This window comes from Anthonomus grandis, chromosome 15 (assembly GCF_022605725.1).
Source record: "Anthonomus grandis grandis chromosome 15, icAntGran1.3, whole genome shotgun sequence".
Classification (NCBI taxonomy): Eukaryota; Metazoa; Arthropoda; class Insecta; order Coleoptera; family Curculionidae; genus Anthonomus; species Anthonomus grandis.
In genome coordinates, this window is record NC_065560.1 from 9725069 (window position 1) to 9747785 (window position 22717).

General features: G+C 31.7%; 1 protein-coding gene across 2 annotated transcripts in view; it reads left to right on the forward strand.

Moving 5' to 3' along the window:
* The first annotated feature begins 3062 nt into the window (after positions 1-3062).
* The window catches only part of LOC126744850 (F-box/SPRY domain-containing protein 1), a 37067-nt gene continuing 17412 nt past the window's right edge, over positions 3063-22717 (forward strand). Inside the window, exons 1-4 of one of the 2 annotated variants that reach the window (XR_007663325.1) lie at positions 3063-3511; positions 12960-13120; positions 13178-13268; positions 13318-13609. Coding sequence is in view for 1 of the 2 variants with exons in the window: in XM_050452410.1 (XP_050308367.1) it covers positions 3091-3511; positions 12960-13120; positions 13178-13268; positions 13318-13412 (768 nt within the window). In the remaining variant the exon portion in view is untranslated. Of the gene's footprint in view, positions 3512-12959; positions 13121-13177; positions 13269-13317; positions 16799-22717 lie in introns of those variants that run through there. The other variant, XM_050452410.1, reaches the window with a different exon arrangement.

Below are 22717 nucleotides of genomic sequence, written 5' to 3' on the forward strand. Positions count from 1 at the left end.
TGTAGAGGGAGAAGACTGTGTGTATGCCCAGCCTAACAAATAATGGGCGACAGGAATCTCTTGGTTTAGCCCCACAGATGTAACGTACAGCACGCTTCTGTAAAACAAGCAGCATTTGTAGAAGGTAGGCCGCTGCATTACCCCAGAAGCAAATGGCATACCTAAGGTGGGATTCAATTAATGAAAAATATACAGATCTTCCAAACTCCATGCCAAGCTCCAGGGTAGCCACTCTGACTGCAAAACAACCTGCAGACACCTTTTTGCAAGTACCGAGGATATGCTCTTCAAATCTGAGTTCTCTGTCAATGAATATACCCAAAAATTTTGTATTATTAAACTGCTGAACTACTGAATTAGAAAAAGGCACGTGGTCTAGAGCACACTTAAAACACAATAATTTGGTTTTATGAGGATTTAGTGACAGCAAGTTTGATTCAAACCATAGATTTACTGCCTGAAGATCAGTTGCTAATGTAGTTCGCAGAGTATCTGTGTCTGGGCTGTGCCAGAGAAGTGTGGTATCATCGGCAAATAGAGTAAATTTCCCCCGTATATTAAGATTGGTGAGATCATTTATGTATAGGAGAAAAAGTATAGGTCCCAAAACTGAACCCTGAGGAACTCCCAAGGTGATAGGATGGTAATCAGAGTACTTAGATCCTACAAACACTCGTTATTGCCGATCTTGCAGATAGGAAGCAAACCAAGAAGATGAAACTCCCCGAAATCCATAATGATGAAGCTTCCGCAGCAGAATCCTATGGCAGACACAATCGAAAGCCTTCGACAAATCACAAAAAACTACCGCCGAAACTCCACCATCATTTATCTGGGAGTAAAGCTCATGAAAAAAATTAAACATGACGTCATTGGTACTGGTATCTTCACGGAAGCCAAATTGAAGCCTGGTAAGAATGTTTTTGGACTTTAAAAAGGACATTATTCGATTTTTAACCAGTTTTTCGATTACCTTTGATAGCGTAGACAAGAGAGAGATGGGACGAAAGTTGAAAGGATTATCAAGAGCTCCACCCTTGTGAATTGGGATAACTTTAGCTGATTTTAGGCAAGATGGAAATATCCCCTTGCTCCAAGAAAGGTTAATTGCGTCAACTAGTGCCTTTAGCGCCGTTTCTGGAAGGTTGAGAAAAATCTTAGCTGAAAGATTATCTTCTCCAGTTGAATTATTATTTTTTTCAGTATACAGAATATCTTTGAGATCGTTTAGGTTTGTAGGTATAAAGAAGAAGGAATTTGGAACATGAATGGCTGGCATAAAGGAAAAAGGATACACTGAAGGGTTCAAATTTTGCTGAAGTTGTAGAGCAATATTAGAAAAAAAATTCATTGGGAGTTAAAATCATTGGGAGAGACTTCAGGGCATTGTCTTGACTGCTTACCACAATTGTGACGAATATCATTAATAATTTTCCAACTCTCCTTATATTTGTTAGATGAACCACTTAAACGGTTGGAGTAGTAAGATTGCTTAGAGATTCTTATCAGACGACGATACAAGGCTCGGTAAGAATTAAAATAGTTATGAAAAACTGGAGAGTCAGTGAAGTTTCTTATTGTGTGAAGAGATCTCAGATTTCTTGAAGATACTTTCAAACCCCTCGTGAACCAAGATTTTATAGGTTTGGATTTCGGTTTGATTTTAATCATTGATAAGCATCAAAGAGCTTAACAATTTTTGTGTGAAAGGAAGATAAATCGAAAATAGAATTCCAGGACTCAAGAGCTGGTAAAGTGCCTCTAATTTTAAAAAGAATTCGCTGCAGTCACCTAGAGGAGATCTATAAATACAAATTACATATAATTTACTTATAAAACGTTTATGGATTTGGAGTAAATTACAGTAAATTCAAAAGTCATTTCCTTTAGGAGATGGTTAAATTTATCTACCTGTTGAAAAGAGTTGTGTTCTAAAAAGTTTTTACATAATAATATCATACATCCACCATGAGAAGACAAAATCCGACAAAAACTAGACAAAATAACATAATTTGGTAGATCAATAAGCTCACCCGGTTTAAGCCAGTAAGTAATAAAATACTAGGATAGTTTAAGTCATGCAAAAAAAGTGAAAGTTCACTAGTTTTATGTCGCAGAGATTGAATATTTAACAACATTAGAGTTAGTTGGCTAGGTAAAACATTAGATTGAATGTGTTTTACATTTACATGATTGTTGCTAGCTTGTATGTCAACAGTAGAGAGTTTACTATTCCCAAATGTTACATTGGACTGAGATGTTGACAGTCTTGGTGAAAATTCAACTTAATATTATTTAATTGACAGAAATCAATGAGATAATGTACCATGCGCTCCTTATTTATGTAATCGCCAACAATGGGTACAAGCCTAGTTCCGTTTAGGAATTCAATGCATTTTCGGATTTCGCGATGTTGTGACGTTATAAATGAATTAAGTATGGGCCTATTTTTAAACAGAAAAGGTCCTATTAAAACTACGTTTGTATTATCCATGTTTCTAAGTCTTTTACGAATATCCCCAATGCTGCATCGTTTTCCGAGCACTGATTCAAGTGAACCAAGAAACACAAAAACGAAGTCCGATTTAGTGAACCGTTCGGAGAATTGGAGAGTCTCTTGAAGCAGATCTTCAGTCAGCAAATTAGATGTCTTTTGGCAGTTTAGATTGCTACTAATTGATTTTTTAAAGAGAACATCATATTATTTGTTTTATATGTTATTTGTATTATTGTTATTCTGATCATTAATTTTTAAATGCGTATTCATGATTTTTATACCTTTACAATGTTAGTTATAAGATTTTAGAATAAAAAGTTTCCGGATTTCTTAAAAATATTTTAACTAATATTATCTATTTTTCTTTTTACAGCTTTATTCAGAATTTTTAAGTTTATAACAATTAAGCGATTTTTGAATTTGAAAAGTGTCCCTGCAAACTATACCCTGAAGATTGCTATTGAAATTGGGTCGTGTGTAAGGGGCCTTAGGAGTTTATACTTAATTTACTCTCCCATTTTGACGAACGTAACGTCTGTCATGCTGACAGCAATGATAGCTAAACGTCAAAAATATAAAAAACATAAATAAAAATGGATGTGGCCCCGGATAATCAAATTCCCGATAACATTTTGGAACAAATCTTTTCTTATTTAAACCTAAGGGACCTTCGGAACTGTTCATTAGTTTGTAAGAGATGGTATAAGTATTTAAATGATGAAAATAACGATGTGTGGCGGTTACACTGCATAAGAAAATTGGCGGAAGAAGCACTTAAATCTGACCTTTTGTCGTCGGTTCCAACATATAAGGCGAAGTTAAGGGCTTTTTATCACGCGTGGAACCCTAATGACTGCTCGAGGAATATTTATATTAAGCCCAATGGATTCACCTTGCATAGGAATCCTGTGGCTCAAAGTACAGACGCTTGTCGGGGAAAAATTGGTTTCCGGCATGGGAGACATGCTTGGGAGGTTATATGGGAAGGACCATTGGGTACTGTGGCTGTAATAGGTAGGGTTATGCTTTAATTTGGTAAAGAATGTAAAAACTGCATATAGATATTTTATTGTTAAAACACTGTCTTGCATAGGGCCTAATAATTTACTAGTAATTTCAGGTTTTTAAATATTGCTAAAGATTTCTCTTTAATAATTATTTTTAAATAAACTGTCATTTAGGTAAAGTCTACATAATTTACCAACTTTTCTGAAAATCTGACCTAAAATTATTGGCAAAGGCTTAATATGTTTTTAATTTTATCAAAAACACTATTATTTCAATGGAACAGTATGTAGCAAATTTTTAGGTGATTTTCTTCCACAACAAAAAAATTGATTTTGACCCTTATACATTTTAATTTTACCTAGAATTATAAGCCTAGCCCAATTTTTCAGAGATCCACACTTAAAATTATGGGAATAGGATCAAGTTTTGACATTAAGATGTGAGGAAATGTTTCTATATCAGTCATTGTATGATAATAATAAATAATAAATAAATGTCTTTATTTGGTATTGAATTCACATTATTTATTTATTTATTTACGGACTTGCCATTTTACAATAAATAGAACTAATTACTAAATACAGTATAGATATACATTGCTATACAAAAAAAAAATGAAAGTATATATCACAATATATGCCTTAAAGATCCTCTAAATCTTGCCAAAGTTCCAAAAAAATCTACAGATTGTTGCATAGAGTTTGCATTATTTAACATTCTTGTAATAGGGTTATTTTCGCCATAATTTGTAGAATGGTAAGGAACATAAAAAACATTAGTATGCCGATTCCTTCTTATAGGTACATTCAGATATACTAGATTTAAAAGATCTGGACAATCAATTACACCATTAATAATCTTGTGAAGTAAACGAATTTCAAGATTTAGTCTCCTCCCTTCCAAAGTATCAATATTAAGTAGCGATCTTAATTCACTATAAGAATAATCATCTCTGATATAACCACACCTGTAACCAATATAACGAAGAAACTTATTCTGCACTCGCTCAATTGCAGTTACATGTGTTACATAACAAGGGTTCCAGATAGGTGAGTAATACTCCAGAACACTTCTAACTAGCGAGCAATATAGTTTCTTTATCATAAAAATTGAAAAGTCCTTACTAGACCGTATGATGAAACCTAACATTCTATGAGCCCGAGAGATAATACCCGATATATGAATATCAAATGATAATTTGCTGTCCAATACAACAGCAAGATCCTTCATTTCATCAGTAACCTTTAAGTTAGTATGGTTGATGGAATAATTGTAAGAAATAGGACTTTTTACTCTTGAAAATGATATTTGATAGCATTTTTTTACGTTAAGGTCCATATGATTTGCTTGACACCAGCCATAAAAATTATCAATGTCTTCCTGAAGAGGCTTAACATCAGTCATTGTTCTAATAGGCCGAAATATCTTTACATCATCTGCAAATATTAGTACCGAGCTATTTTTTATATTTTGAGGTAAATCTAATAGGAACAAATTGAAGAGAAGGGGACCGCAGTGTGACCCTTAAGGTACCCCTGATGAAACAATTATAGATCTAGACACCGAACTACCATATTTGACTCACTGCATTCTATCAGTCAGCTACCCTACCGCTAATTCCCAAGGTCTATTCCCATAATATCAAAGGCCTTGGAAAAGTCAGTATAAACAGAGTCAACTTGACACCCTTGCTCCATATTGCTTAAAATAAAATTTATGTACATTAAAAGATTTGTATTGGTAGATCTATTTTTTATGAAACCATGTTGCTGACTATTAAGTATACCATGACAATCACTGTACAGTTTTTTAGCAACAAGGGAGTCAAACAGTTTAGGTATTTCACTCTGAATGCAGACTCCCCTATAATTATCAACAGCCGATCTATTCCCTGATTTAAATATGGGTTTTATATTGCTCACCTTCCAGAAATCTGGAAAAATTCCTGATTCCATTGATTTGTTAAAAATCATTGCTAGAGGAATAGCCAAAGTGTAAACACATTTCTTTAAAAAGTAACATGGTATTCCATCTGGCCCAATACTTAGTTTAAATGGCATTGAATTTATTCCATCTATTATATCAATTAAACTAAAATGATAATAATGCCATTAAATTCAACTGTTTGAGGCAACATAAAATGCTTTCTTTTTTCGTTAATAAATGACCAAAAAGATTGAGGATTATCATTAATATTGTTCTCTATATTATTTATAAAAGCATCATAGCAAGTTCTTTGCACTTTCTTCTAAGTGTTACAAATGTTTCATAATCATAAATTTTACCTGACTCCATGTACAATTTATGGGTTTTCTTTTTTTCTATGACCATCCTACGTAGTTCAGCGCTAAACCACTTTGGAAAGGATGAGGTTTTAAATTTTTTAAAAGGTACAAAATGCTGAATACCCTGAAATAAAATGTCGTAAAATAATGACACATAATCATTTACATTTAAGTTTGCAAAATAGGTTTGCCAATCAATCCCTGCAAAAAAATCATTTAATGGAAAATAGTTACAATTATTATAGTCATAAAAATACTCTTCATAGTTACTGGATATATTATCACAATTAATAGGAACTCCAAAAGTTATGGCAGTATGATGAATACTGCAGTAATGTGGCAATAGCTTCTGACACATCTATATCTTTTATATCCGAAAAACTAAATCTAAAAGAGTATTCCTACTGTTTACTACAAAGTTAAGTTGATACATGTTAAGAAAATTAAAACAGTTAGATAAACTATTTGCTGGTGAAGTAGCATTGCACTGTACACTAATACCTGTTACTTCATTTTTCCATGAAACTTCAGGAATGTTGTAATCTCCTGTCACAACAATCCTACAATTATCAATATCAAAATATTTACTAAATAAACTATCCATTGTATTGCAATGAGATTGATAAACTTCTAATTTAGATTGGGGAGGAATATATACACAGCCTAAAATAATTATTGTCTTATTAATTTTTTACTTCAACAAAAACCTGTTTAACATTATTTTCAATAATTTCTATTAATTTTGATTGCAAGTTTTTTGCTACCGCAATTAAGACGCCGCCCTTCACGTTTTTTACCAGTCTCTGGCCCTCTATCAACTCTGTATATGTTAAAGTTTAATGGTCCAATTTCCGCATCCTCAAAGTCCTTATTCAACCAAGTTTCACTCAACATTATAATATCATAGGTACATGATAATGAAGCCTGGGAGAAATCGAAAAGTTTTGTCCTCATTCCATTACATTACATTTGCCCAAAAAGGAGAAGATTAGCTAAAGATACTTTTATCTCTTAACCCTAATAATAATAATTACAAATGTTTTGACAAACAAGAAGTAATAGTAATCTAAAAATTAACCAAAAAACAAATTGAGAGAAAAAAAATTAATTAAATACATTTGTAAATCCGCAGAGAACAAAAAACTAATTGTGCAATTGTTCCTCCAAGAACGAAGTTTTATAATCATTTTTAAAGCAAGATATTGGAATTGAAAAATTAGGTCTAAATTGATTATAAATTGTTATGGCAATGTAAGTATAACTATGTGAGAAAAGAGCTGTGCTATGGTGTGGCAATGTCAGAGTTTTATGTCTTATATCTCTATCATGAATCGCATTTCTTAGAATTATTGATAATGACTATATTTTTTACAGTATGCTGTTTTACATAAGCCTTTTCCATAATTTCAGGTGCAACTAAATGTCAAAAAAAAAACATAAAAATGTCACTCCTACCACCATCAAATTATTGTTTCTGGAAAACAGGCATTTATTTTTTGAAAAGTTTTTTGCCATAAATTTAGGTGTAATTTTCAGAAAAGTTGCTGAACTAGATTTTCACCTTAATTTATTACCATGAATTTCCATTTTTGGGTTTTATTACTTATAGTTAACATTTATTATCTATGATGTATGATAAGGATCCTTAGCAATTAATGGGCTCTCTGATCCACAAACAACAGAGACTGCCAGGTTAGAAATTATCAGATCTAAATACCTGCCAAGCACATTAGGGAACATATTAAATTAAATTGGTTATGATTTATATATACTCAACAATTGTTGCAATAGGACTTGGCCCCTACAAGCTGAACCCTGATCCTGTTTAAAGCTTGGAATATTAAAATCACCTAAAATAACATTAGAAATATTCAACATACCATATTATTAAATAAGTTTTAATAGCTCTCAAAATTTTCAAGATTTTCCTTTGTTTTAAAGTAAACAACAGATTTTGAATTTAATAATAACATAATATTATTTATTTTTTCAATACCAAACACATATACATACCTTAAGTGCTCTAATGGAAGAAAACTCATATTCACAGTGCAAAAAAGAAAAAATATAAATATTACTAAAACATCTTACATGAATATACATACATACACCCATATCTTACATATAATCTTACATTATATTATACATATAAATTATTCAGAGTTCCAGTTTACTTATACAACTAATTCAAATCAAATCGAATTTCTTTATTTGCCCAATATATACGTATACAAATTATACACAATTAATTTTACAACTATATGCTATATAACCCGAGGACAAAAAGGACTACTGCGTGACCATAGTGGCAGGTAACACAAAATACACAAATCATGTGCATTTGTGTGCGGTAACCCTGTATCAATACATACAAATACAAATACATCTGTAATTATCTAGTTCCAGAAAATTACTCCCCAATACAAACATTTTAGTTAAAAAACTCATCAAGAGAGTAGAAGCTTTTCTCAACCAGGAAATTTTTGGGCCTTTTCTAAAAAATCAATATATTTGGGGCATTTGTTATGTTAGGATGTAAGTGATTATTAATCTTGCAAGTATTGTAAATAATACTGATAAAATGCTGTTTGGTGAACATCTGGCAAAAAGCTCTCGCCTATGAGTATTATATACCTGGACAGATCTATTTGCTTGGAAAATTGGTTTATTTTTATATACATAAGTACTGATTTCAATATATATTTTTATCAGAGTTTATTTTAGTTAACTAAACTTAAGCACAAAATCATATATTAAATCAGAACATAGTCAAGCTATATTTTAGTACTTAATCTGTTTGATTATCCTTTAAAAAACTATTAAATTCCTTCATTTTTAAAGAGGTTGTAAGGGCAACTTGTAATTTAAAATCTGTGTTGTATATATTACAAATAATCATTTAAAATTAATGTTTTACTATAGTTTATTCACAGCCAAGATTGACTAAAATAAATCAATACATTAAATGTAAAACATATTATATTGCCCCTCAGTACAAAAGTTGTTGAAAAAGCAATACAAAGATGTTCATTGATGATGATTCCTTGTATTTGTGTTTAAGATATGATACTATGTAATTAATATTTAATATAGGCCAGTAAGAAAAATGTTATAATTACAGTATTAAACTGGAAACTAAACAGAGAATGAAAAAGAAATCAATAAAACAACAACAAAACAAGGACAAAAAGGAAGAATTTCAGATGAAAATATGCAACTTTTTACACATTGAGCAGTATAAAAAACATTCCATTATAAACAGGTCAATGTAACATTTTACTATTAATAAATAAAGAATATGATTCTTCTTGGGATTCTCTAGGAGTGGCATCTGTTAAAATTCAGACAACCTTAGCTATGTATAAATTATTAGTAACTTACTTACCAATAAAAATTAAAGTTTGTTTTAAGTTTTAATCGGATATGACAAGTGTTGTATTTTAAGATATTTTTGTGAAGTTACTAATAACTTAGACATAGTTAAGATTGTTTTAATTTGACAAATCGGATGATGATGCCCAGTTAGGCAAGATATGTGTAAACATAGATATGTGGTTTTTAACTCACAATTACATTTGTGAGACCTTGACTTTTTCTTTATATTAAAGAAAAATGAACTTTTTCTTAATTAAACACAAGATTAGAGTAAACTTTCATTACTCTACAGAACAGTACCTTTTAAAAAACAGACAATTGTATATTTAAAGTACAGTGAAACTTCTCTAACTCGAATCTTCAAGGGACAGGCTAAAAAATTCGACTTATGGAAAAATCGACTTACAGAAAAAAACGCCTAATTAAGGGGTTATTGTTTATTAGTACCAAAAAAAGTATTTTCTTTGTATAAAACTAAAATTTTGTATGTTGTATGTGTTACATAATATGTATGCATATCAATATGTTTATAAATTTTTTTTAAAGAAGTCAGTTATTTTTTTTTTTGTGAAATTGGTCCATTTTTCCTTATCTATAAAATCTTCTAATAAATTTAAAGAATTGTGTATTTCATATGGAATATTTTCTCTGGATAAAATAAAACATCTTATCTTTTCAATAGCAGAAATCGTCTCGTCAATTGTAGGTGTTGGAACAGTCTCACCTTCGCTTTGGCCATCATCTTCATTTTCTTCAGGGTCTGAAACAATACAAAACAATTCTTACAATCTAAAAAGGCATAATCTAGACTAGCCTACCTTTTTTATTTGAAACACGATTTTCTATTACGCTTTCTAGGATCTCTTCATCAGTTGGAAAACCTGTTGTTTGTACATTATCATCAATCGTCACATAGTCTTCAAATGAAACATCACTCATGTTTATAGCCCTTCTGTATGAGGTCCACAGGGTTTTTAATTCAGATAATGGAACAAGGTCATCCTCGTCCCAGTTATCAGCATCTTGTTGAACTTTATCTTTAACAAATCCTGCTTTTCTAAAGCTGCTAGCTTTTCTAAGATCTTGAATTGCGTCAAGTAACGTCACAGTTGTAGGAGTTGCCACTTCCATATGGGCTAAAACTTTCATAACAATCCGCTTCCTATAATGTTGCTTCAAATTTTTTATAATTCCTTGATCCATGGGTTGTAAGATTGACGTAAGGTTAGGCGGAAAATATTCAAGTTTAATATTTTTTAACTTAGATTCAACAGACTTGGGATGTGCAGGACAATTATCAACGAATAGTAAAACTTTTCTTCTTTGGGCTGCAAATTTCTTATCAAGCTTTAATAGCCATTTTTCATAAATCTCACTTGTCATCCATGCCTTTTTATTAAACTCATAGTCCACTGCAAATTTAATGCCCTTAAAACAACGTGGATTCTTTGACTTACCAATGATTAGCAACCTAAGCTTTTCAGTCCCACTCATATTACTTCCAACCATAACTGTAATTCGTTCCTTGCTGTTTTTGCCACCATGGCATTTTTGTCCTTTAAATGCTAGTGTTTTGTTGGGTAAACATTTAAAGAAAACTCCTGTTTCATCAGCATTAAAAATGTCATCCTTATCATATTGACCGATCAGAGTGGGCAATACATTCTTTTGCCATTCTTCACAAGACGCCAAATCTGCAGAAGCACTTTCACCACATAAAGAGATTTGAACGATGTTATGCCTAGTTTTAAACTTATCTAACCATCCTATGCTAGCTGCAAAATCGTCCCGCCCTAAAGCAGTTGCAAACTCCTTAGCTTTTTCTCTTATAAGAGTTCCAGATAGAGGGAGATTTTTATTTCGTGCCGTAGTAACCCACTTAAGCATTGCTTCATCAATATCTTCATTCACACAAGGTGTAAGCCTTCTTCTCTTACAGTTTGAAGCGTAATCATCTTTTTTTTCTAAAAGTCTATCCTTGTTTTTTAGGATCGTTGACAGAGTATTGGGTGGTATCCCAAACTGTTCGGCAATATCCTTCTTTTTCTTTTCACCTTTTTCTTCAGCAATTAATTTCAATTTCTCACATAATGGTAAGCACTTTAAATTTCTCTTAGCCATAATTATTTTTAATAAAAACAAATTGTCTTAATTCGCATACGCACCAAAAAACTGTAACCACAAAACCGCCACGTCGCGATGAGAGCCTTTTTCCGTTTGAACTAATAAAAAGAAAAATAATGCAATAGCAAATCCATGTAACAAACAGATTTTTTCCTAGAAAAATGTCTGTACTTCCCCGCAAAATTCGAGTTAGCCATCGGCAATGCGTTAAACGTTATTTTGACTTATAGAAAAATTCGAGATAGAGAAATTCGACTTATAGAGATAAAATATCATATAAACTTGATGATACCTTTTTTGGTAGTATAAAATATTCGAATTAGGGAATATTTCGAGATAAAGAAGTTCGAATTAGAGGAGTTTTACTGTATCTTGAAATTGATGAAAAAGAATAATAAACATAAGCCAAAATCAGCATTTTAGCAGGGTCAGTGTAGTGGGAAACTTAACCACACCACATGATTATATTATAGCTTCACAGAGGCATATCAGGTTTACAGGACCACATCTTTTTTTTTTACTTTTAAAGGGATTTAATCTCTATGACTATTTATTATTGCTTTTGATTCCATGATGAATAATTATTATTATATATTTGGACATTTTAATACAAAGTCATATGCATGGTGCATTTTTTTATATCATTACATTTTAGTTATATTTAATATATCTTCTTAGGTACTGGAGCTGATCACATTTATTTATTATTCGTTCGTATTTACAATCCCTTAAATGTATATCACTTTTGTTTGGGTTCCTAGCTACTTTGTGTTGCAAAAGCCAATAAGCAATAAATTTTTCTTCCTTGTGTACTTGCAGAGATTCAGTGGTATTCATATACTTTAAGCCTGAATAGATGTCACTTGGTAGGTTTTGTGTAAACCATAATTAAAGTACATACCTATGTGGCCTTTAGAACTAACATACCAAGTTGTTTTATTAGTCACTTTTTTATTTTATTATTATATAAGTCTTTTTAAAGTAGATATTTTTTACCATTGCCTACACAATCATTGACATAATAAAAAAAATAATACAGCTCCAGTCTAAACAATAATAATACATATTAATAATTATTATAAGTTATGAGTCTAAACAATACCTTGTTATACTACAAACTCAAATTATTAACATAGATTAAAATTTTATGAATGATATGAAAAGAGCCAGACATTTTTACTTTTTGCATGTTTTATTAGGCAAATATTTAAAAAATGAGGTATTGAACAACAGTAGTAATAATATTACCCAATTTCCCAGACTACCATCACGTATATTTGTTTATTATATATTATAGAGGTCCTTTGATGATTTAGTTTAATAACATATTAACAAAAAAGCAGCTAGTGCCCATTAATCTCTCTCTGATCTCATAAAACTATTGTATCCTGTAGGTCAACATATTTACGATTCATCTACATTGTTACAAAATTGCAATTAAAAATACAAGTCAAAAGATTATTTGAAAAAGTTCTATTAACCAATTTTTCGAAATCATCATTTACCTGTAGGGAATTTTTTAAATTTGTTTTCACCCAGCATTTTCCATTATTTTCTTTGTTTAGTTGAAATTTCTTGACAAATTTGGTTACTTTACAGAGAATTCTCATAAACATCTGTATAAGTGAAATATGAAATTATATTATACTAAAAAAATTCTTGTTTACCAGGCATAGCAACAAAAGACGCTCCACTCCAATGTCATGGTTATGTAGCCCTACTAGGGTCAGATGACCAAAGTTGGGGCTGGAATCTTGTAGATAATCATTTACTACATAATGGAGATGCTCAGGGAAATTACCCCTTATTAAATAATGCCCCTAAATACCAGGTAAAAAAGTCATATAGCAAATTTATTCAAGCAAATGTTATTTGAATGATTTTCTAGGTTGGTGAGAGGATAAGAGTTATTTTAGATTGTGATGATAACACATTGTCTTTTGAGAAAAATTATGAGTTTCTGGGGGTGGCATTTAGAGGTGATTTAAATTTTATTAAAAATAAAAAAAGTATATAAATATTTTTTAGGTCTTCCTGATAAAAAACTTTACCCAACAGTGTCAGCAGTGTATGGTAACACAGAGGTTTCTATGGTGTACCTTGGTGCGCCCCTAGATGGCTAACATAACCTAAAATCCGCTAGTCAAATGAGAATACTGCTTGTGCAAATATGGAGAGAGAAATATGTCTGTACAAAGATGGCTTCACCACAAAAGACGCAGAGATTCTTGTCTTTTATAGTTTGTTTTTTAATTTTCCGGGCCTCTTTATGCTGTAGAATAGACAAGAGTCTCTAGTCATTTGTGTAGGTTCACTCCCGGTTAGTTTGGTTTGCCCATTGTGATATATAGAACTACCTGTTTTTGTTTTTCTATTTAGGTAACAATTTTTTTCTATTTTAAAGTAGGTATGAGAGATGAACATTTATATTGACAATTTTTTTATGTTAAATATTTAAGTTATTTATCACTTCATTGATGTTCTTTAAAAATGGGTTGTCAATTAATTTATCGGCAAATTAATCTATTTTTTATCAGCGACATAAAACATCATCGGAAATGTTAACCCTTTCTCAGTTTGAGATACCGTATGGTAACACTTTTTTTTAAACCCCTTATCGGGCAGAATATGAAAGATGGTCTGACATTTTTTATACTTTCACTGTGTACTAAAAATACATTTGTAATAAGGTAATGATGAGTTTTAAGTTAGTACACGCATTAGCAACAAAGTTAAAACTTCATATCCATATGGTCACATGTGATGATAAAATAATACAATTCGACGAAAATCAAAACGTGATTTCTTTTTTAGGGAAAATTACAATGTTTTATTATGAAATATTTGAAAACAATTTTTTGTATCGGCAAGGCATAACCTACAGTCGCATTTTTCGCACTTGAGGCGGCTTGTACCTTTCACACAGAGCCGGCATCTTCCTTTGCTTGTATGTACTGGCCAGTGACTATAACAGTCAAATCTTGACGAGGCATCGGGTCGAATAACAATCGGGCGTTGTATGGATGGTCCTATGCTATCAGCACTTGGACGCCCCCTTCTTGATTCTTTGCAACATTTGGATAGACCTGATATGATAATATCTAATCTAAATTTTTTGAGCGGCACATACTTTTTTTGTAAAACAGAACAGTCCAACCTATATAACAACCATGCATTTACAACGCACACATCTAAAAGGTATCCAAATATTGTAAAATACCACCTTTTTGCTTTATGTGGAGTTTTATAAAATCCCATTAGCGCATTGGCAGTATCAACCCCACCCATATGCTTGTTGTATTGCTTTACTATAGCTGGACAGGGAACATCAGCTTTTGCCTTGGCCGCTTTATTATACCTTTTGACAGTGTCTACCGGGTCTATTCCAAAAATTGTACTACCCAAAAGTACGACTTTGTTGTCTACTCATTTGACAAATTATAATGCCCTTGTCTATATCAGCTTTATTGTCAAAGGTTCCTCTTCCTTATAGGGCAACCAGCAATCCTGTTACTCCGCATGGTTCCAAGACTGAAAATGCCACAATGTTCCCTTAGATAAATGAAAAGGGAAGGACTTAAAAAATAGTTATCCAAAAAAAAGAGTTGATTTATCAGGTTCATGGAGAGATTTTGATAATGCAATTACAATTCCGGCTCCAAATCCCATTTCAATTTCATTCTGGCTTAGTTCATTTATACTACCATTGAGCGTTTCAAAAGTAGTTCCACCTTGATAAAATATAAAGTCCAAGATATACCCGGACACACCGGCAATAACAAAAAGCTTATAACCCCATTTATGAGGTTTGTTTTTGATGTACTGTCGAAGGTTTCCCGCTCGTGTACCTTTATAGGCAACCATGGTTTCATCAACAGACTATTCATTTATATTATGATTCTTTCGGAAATTGTTCCTGAGGCTATCAATCAAAGGCCTGATTTTGAAATATCTATCTTTGACGTTTTCGTCTATGTCCTCATTATTGTTAAAATGGATATTACGTCTCAAAATTTTGAATCTTTTGAGTGGCATAAGCGATGCTACCTGGTCAATTCGTGTACCATTTGCCCAATAATTCTCGTAGGATGGAAGATCTATTATACCCATCAACAGCATAATCGCTAGAAAATCTGTCATTTCCTTTTGGTTTGTAGCTATACAAGTACCAGTCTGTTGAGTGCTGTATAGATTTGTTTGGTCCACTATGTTGTTTATGATGTCAAAAAAAAAAACAAATTCGTAAAATATTCCAAGGCAGTAAGAATCGTTTTATTGTTTTTCGAAAGAAAGGTTGCGTCTCTATTAGGCTTGGGAATATCTTCTTTTGTCCATGAAAATGTAGGACCTACTGGAATTTTCTTTTTTTGTTTTTCTGGTGGTTTAGAAGAACTTCTTACTAAAAAAAAGATGGGAAAAACTTTAGCTTTTAATTTAGATCATAATATACATGGTAAGGTATTATGGTTTACCTGGGAATGCTGAAGTTTTCCCTTTTTTTTGATGGTGGTTTGGAAGAACTTCCTGCTAAAAAAAGAATTGTAAAATTTAGGGTTTTTATTTAGAATATAATATTATACAAGGTTTACCTGGAACTTGATTTGTATAAGGCAACATTTTGCATCTAATTTGTTCTAACGTCATGTTTTCTTCTTCGTCCTCATTATCCGATTCATTGGAATCTAAAAATCATAAAATCTGTTTCATATAAAACTACAGACAGTTTATTTATTGGGTACCTATGACTTGCACTTTTCTTTTCTTTTGAATTGCCGCCAAAGAAATATTTTCCTCATCCTCAGAGTCCTCCGATCCATCTGAAACTTGAGGAAGCGGTGGTAGCTTACATTTCTTCTTACAATAAAATGAGAGAGGCGCTATTTGGTCCAAATTCAAGAAAATGTCGTCCATAACTATTATTTTAGGTATAGTTACTTCTAAAACTAAAAAAGGAAAAAAAATCCAGTAATGGGCAATGTGGCCATATAGTAATAAGCATTCAAAGTCAAAATTGTGGTTATTTTCATAAGGATTTAGGTAAACTAATATCAAAATATAAATACCGGTATATCAACGACACTAATTGCCAAATTACACAAAAAACAAACTTATATTACACCTGATATCAACACCTTTTACACCGGCAAATCACATAACCCCCTGAATTCTGACTTTTAGAAGTAATTTAATAAAATAATTACACAAATGACACAAAAACTTAAGAAATTATTGCAATACAAAATTTTTAGTAATTGCCGTTATATTAATATAGCCTTTGAGTGGCACTTCTGTCACCTACACATTGATATAACATCCCCGATGACATAGGGTTTTAGAACATGGTTTTTAGGTGTTTTAATTCTTATTTACAATCCTAATAAAAAGTTGGTTTTGTCAATTTAAATGTTCTATTTTCATAAATTTTCGTTATTTATTGTATATTTATGTACTGTATAAAGTGTTTTTGCAATATTTGTTCCATTTTAGGGTAAATTCTTTGTTTTTTTTTTACAAAAAGCAATTTAGCCATTAGAAAGTCTAAGTCTACTAAATTGTTATAATAAAATTACACAAGACCAAAGAGAACTTTAATGCCTCGTTTCAAAAAAGGGCATTTTTTCTTAGCTAATTTTAGTTTTTATGCGTGCAAATACATAATTATGAAAGAAAAATTACTTGCAGCTAAGAGCTTACCTGTCCATAATTTACGGTTGTCATATACAGTGATGTCGCAAAACATTTACTTTTTATTATCCTGTACAGGGTGTTTTTTAAAGCCTAATAAATCAAGTTTTTAACAATTTTTAATCAAAACTATTCCTGAGAAATGGTTGTTAAACGTAAGTAGATTAGTAGAGGGTTAAATTAAAGGGCTAGAAAAGCGCAGTTAAAAATATACCTTTTTATGTTGGAAAAACATTGAATGTTCCTGTATTTATTATTTAGTTCATACAATTTTACTGTATTCATACAATGTAATATAAAATATTTTTAAATGTTTTTTAACCTCGTTAAGCTATATCGTTTTTTTTCATTGCTTTTTAGTGCTCTCACAATGTCATAAGAGTCTTTGATTTCAAAAAGTAGTAGTTATTATTAATAAATGCCATAAAAACTTTAAAAAGACGCACAGGAGTTTGATTCTCCTTAAAAAAAATAAATAGTTTCACGAGGTTTACAATTTTAAAAATAATAATATATAGACTATATATACACACACACACACAGTTGTCCATTGTAAATAGTATTTTTGTAAATTCCATAGCTAGTCAAAAAAAGACAGTTTCACCTCCGATTTAACTATTAAGCTAAGACTAAAAAAACGTGTAGGCAGGTAGACTTTTTTTTGTATGATATTCGCGTAGGCCGTATTGAGTACATTTTTACTACCATATATTGTTACAACTTTCGTGCGGATTATTGGTTTTTAGAGATTTTATTTATATTTAACATTATTTCTTTATATTCTTTACAACAGTCGATCTGGCATTTTAACAAAAAGAAAGTTTGCACTGAAAGTGCAAATGATAGAAGGATCCTCTGGATAGCCAATAAGAGTCGGCAAGAACCAACTTTACTTTTTCTGCTTCCTGACTTACGAAATGTAGGTACTGACCAGATTATTCTGTTATCAGGTCTGTATGTTTAAAAAATCAATGTATTATTTGTTTTTTCAGTCCATAATGATCTTTGAGGAAAGTTTAACAAAGTTTAACAATAAAGCGTCAGTCACCGATCGTTGCATATGATGCAAGGGCATATTTTGAAAATAAATAATTTTAGAATCAGTGATTTGTAGACAAAAAAGCATAGGAATTGTGCTTAAGATGACACACAACATTCTAAGTTGACATATCTAATTATAGGTGCACAATTCACAGTTGAACATCTTGGTTTTTGGTGAAACGTTAGCACAAAGAGTATGGCACCATCGCTTACCCCCGAATTCGATTTACTATATAATTCGTTGCAATAAAGTGAGATCATGATCAACATCCGAGTCATGATCAGCGTCCTGCATAAAAGCTTCCTTAGGTTCGGCATCGCAATCATCCTAAACGGTAGTTCGCTTCACCTGATTTCGGACTCAACGGTCTTGCGATTTTCTTTTTTGTTTTGGACTTGGCTTTAAATTGGTCCATATAAGTGAACTTGTCAGGAACTAAGAGCCAGTTATTTTTCTCTTCGTACTTCTTTGTCTACTCGCCCCGTAGACCCGGTCTTGGAAGTGAATAAATATAATTTAACATCCCTTGGTGAGGTTCTAGTAATAGCTTGACAATCTTCATCATTTTAATTCTCCCATTTGCCATTATCCGTTTCAATTTTAATAATATATGTCAGTTACTTCGCTGGACAGAAACAAATGATCCGGAAAAACATGTGGGTTCAACAGATAAATTCCGGTTTTTTCAAATCCACCCGTCATATTTCCGACCGGGGAAGTACTTCCATATGCCCTAACAAAAATACCAGCGGTTTGGTAAATCCCCCTACAATTCTACCAGAACTATCGGTTGTAGTATGAATCCAGTAATCCCAAAAATGACACGTCAAGTGGTTGCATTCGATGACAAACCAACATGACTCCATTCGCCTTAGCAAACTCCAGAGCCTCTAGGTTTTTATGGCTTCTGTGACCATCAAGGATCAGAATAACTTTGTTTGTAGCATTCCAGGCAGAACATTTGGCAAAATGTTTCATCCATTTGGCAAATAAGTCATCAACAATGGAACCAGTATCGTAGCCTAACTGCAAAGTTGCTGACAGTGCACCATCAAAGTTTTCGGGTTTATAGTTTTTTCTTGGGATAATTACAGCAGGCGGAACAAAATTCCAATCATCTCTTCCCTTCTTGGGAAATATTTCGATGGTTTTTTGACAGTGCCAATGCCAGTTTCATCCATGTTAATTATAAATTTTTGACGGTGGAATATCGTTATCAGGTATTAACTGTCGTAAAAGATCGAAGAACATCACCTAAGGCTTAATAAAAGGTCTTGCAGAGGAAGAGGCTTCAAAGAGATAGCAGGTAATTGTGCTTCCTAAACCTTTAACTAATCCAAGCCTGCTATTTGTTTATTTTTGATTCCCAATATAGTAGCTAATTCTGTTTTTTTAGCAAATTTATGATGAAGTCTATGACATCAGTTGTGGTAAATCCAAAGAATCTCTATTCAAAAGTATATGCTCCACTAATTATATCGTCTAGTTTCAAAACCTGATAAATCCATACAGGTCAATTTTTAAGAATTGTCAAAAAACCTGTTTTTTTTTATTTCCTATCTGCGTTTTAATATGTTATTATTTAGAGGAATAGTTAATTAACTTTTTTTTGCAAAGGAACACAAAGTACCTCAAACTTCTAATAAATTTAACGGATTAGTCGGATTTTGATGTGGACCTAAGGATTTGTCGGTATTTAAAACTTGCTCATGTGGGTGTATCAAAGTTTGATTTATATTTATGTTAAAAAACTCGTATATTATAGAAGTAATATTGTTTATTTGAACAAATGCGAATTCAAAATTAAACAATTAGATCTGGAACTTCCTAAACATGTTCACAAATATTATTACTAATGGCAGGTTCCTCTGGATTTCCATTATTCTCGACATCATTGTATTTTTTAAAAACAACATTGAGGTATTTTAAAGCTTCTGTTGCTTGCCAATTTTCCCCCTAGTGTTTTTCTAACAGGGCCTTTACGTCCTTCAGCTTCTCCTTATTAGGACGTACACCATTCACTTCCCTTTTTTGAAAATCGATTCGTAGGCACCAAGATCCGACCTGTAGGATTGTTCACCTCGAACTGTTATGGTCTTGTCTTTCCTCTCCTTAGGAAAATCTTTTAGACGTATTGAATTTAAAATGCCACTGAGTAGGAGGTTAGCTGAATTTTCGGCATCTTTTTTGCACTTATAAACAACATCACGGCCCACTGAATAAACGATTCCATGATTTTTTAAAATAATTTTACCTACTTTTAAAAATGCTGTCTGGAGGAATAAACGAGTGACCAGCTACAGGCAATATAAGTTCCAGTTTTTGGACACAGCGAGGTGCACCTATATGCACGTAGTAATCATAATGGTGTTTTTATTTTGTCCTACACATCCCTAGTATCTTATCCCTTAACGTTTGTCTTGCAAAGCTTCTGAAAAACCGCGCTGGAAATTTCATTGAATCCCTTGAAATGCTGATTTTCAGTCCATGAATATAAAAACGCGTTGTCTTATGAAAATGGAGAATGTGAAGTACCTGTCACTGTGTTTTTAGCGGACTGTGATTGGTCGTAACGGATTTGTCGGGATTTGATTTTAAATTTCTATGGATTTGTCGGGTTTTAAAACTAGACAACTCAATTGTTGTAAAAAGTAAAACGATCGAGATTTACAGTAATGTCATCTTATCCTACGAGCTACAAAATATTGACAGCTCTTGCTGCCTTAAAACTTTTAAGGTTTTCTTTATTATTTTTCACAGCTTATGTCAAATTACTCCAAAACAATTTCCTGATACAAATTCTTCGGCAAAAATTAACACAAAAGCAAAGTAACGCGAGTTGGCGGTCACAGAAATTTGGAGCGATAACGCCATCTAAGAGGCAATGTGTAGATGACGCTTTGCGGCTTGTGGCGCGAATATTTAAACGGATAAAAGCACTATGTTATTTTAAGTACAATTCCCCTACATCAGTTCGGTAGGTTTTTCAGTGTTTGACTTGCCATAGTTAAAAAATCCAGTTCATTACTCTTTCGGTAATTTTGGCACTCTGAAACTTTTTCCCCGTTGGTTTTATAGCTTCACTATCAGAAAATAAATTGTAGAGAATTAAATTTTATTCCTTAGTTTCTGTATGCATTTTTCTGTACGATATACGATTTAACCAGAAAATAAAATTCACAGTTCTCCAAAAAAAAAGGCAAAAATTTGTAAATTCTCACATTTTCGTTCTTAAACTTTCGTCGCAGATCGACTGACAAAACGCAAAGGCTGCATGGATTTTTTAACATCTCAAATGCTAAACTAACTAATTTTTTACAATTCTTTCTCAAAAAAAAAGTTGTTTATGCAATATATGCGAAGAAAAATGGAACCACAGTATTTAGAAATATGTGATCGCATCAAACGGCCTTAATTTGCAAATTTTTGTTGCTCTGACCTTTTATTTTATAGTATTTGTCATATCTGCAATAATATTACATGGCATTTCTCTTATGTTGATGTGTTCCCGTATAATGTTTGTACCTGATTATGTTTTCTGTGATTTATTTATTGTATCAGAGCAATTTTTTTACTGCACTTTATTAAGTTGTTAGGTATTATTCCATTACGGAATAAAAGAGCAGTTTTTGTGTCAGTTTTTTGACATTGTTGCCCTACTTGCTTTTTATGATGATTTTTAATGGTAGGTATTTTAAACAAAATGTACAAATTGTATTTCTATTATTAGCAAGTTAAATTAGAAACTAATTATTAATAAAATGTAGATTTTTATTTCCGCTCCCTACACGGTGTACCAAATTTGACTGACAAGATTTTAAGCGATAGTTAGTAAATGTATTTGTGTTGTCTTATACACACTAAATAACACTAAATAGCAAAAAAAAAAAGGTAAGCCTTGGGTAACCCAGGGTATTATTAATTCTATAAAACAGAGAGATAGCATGAAAAAATCTTTAAACATAAACCATAATTTTGCCGATGAAATAAAATATAAAAAATTTAGGAATAATTTAACTAAGGTAATGAAATTGGCAAAAAATAATTATTATAAGCTAAAAATAGATGAATCCAGAAATGACTACAAAAAAAAATGGAAATTTATTAATAAGATTACCAACCATTAAAAGAAAGCGCCTCAAATAATTTTAAAATAAAAGTAAATAATGACATAATAACAGATGAAGTAACAATTAGTAATACCTTTAATGAGTTTTTTACAAATGTAGGTTCAAAAATTCAAAAAAATATCAATAAGAATTTATCGAGTTTTAAAGAAAAAATTATCTATATATATTTAACTATAATCCTAACTCCATGTTTCTTTTTCCAGTTAATACAAATTAACTTATAATGCACATTAAAACATTAAAAAATAACTCAGCACCAGGGGAAGATAAAATTTCAACAAATTTAATTAAAAAAATACATGTTCATATTTTAAAACCTTTAGTTTACTTAATAAATTTGTCATTTTCAACGTTTAACTTACCCTCTGATTGGAAAGTCTTCTCTGGTATCTCCTATATATAAATCAGATAATCGTGATGAAACTACTATTATAGACCCATTTCTCTCATAAATAACTTTGCTAAGATATTTGAAAAATGTTTAAAGTCTAGAATAATGAATTTCCTGGAAAAGAACAATCTTTTATATCAAAAGCGATATGGTTTTCGAGATAAAAAAAATACGGAGAAA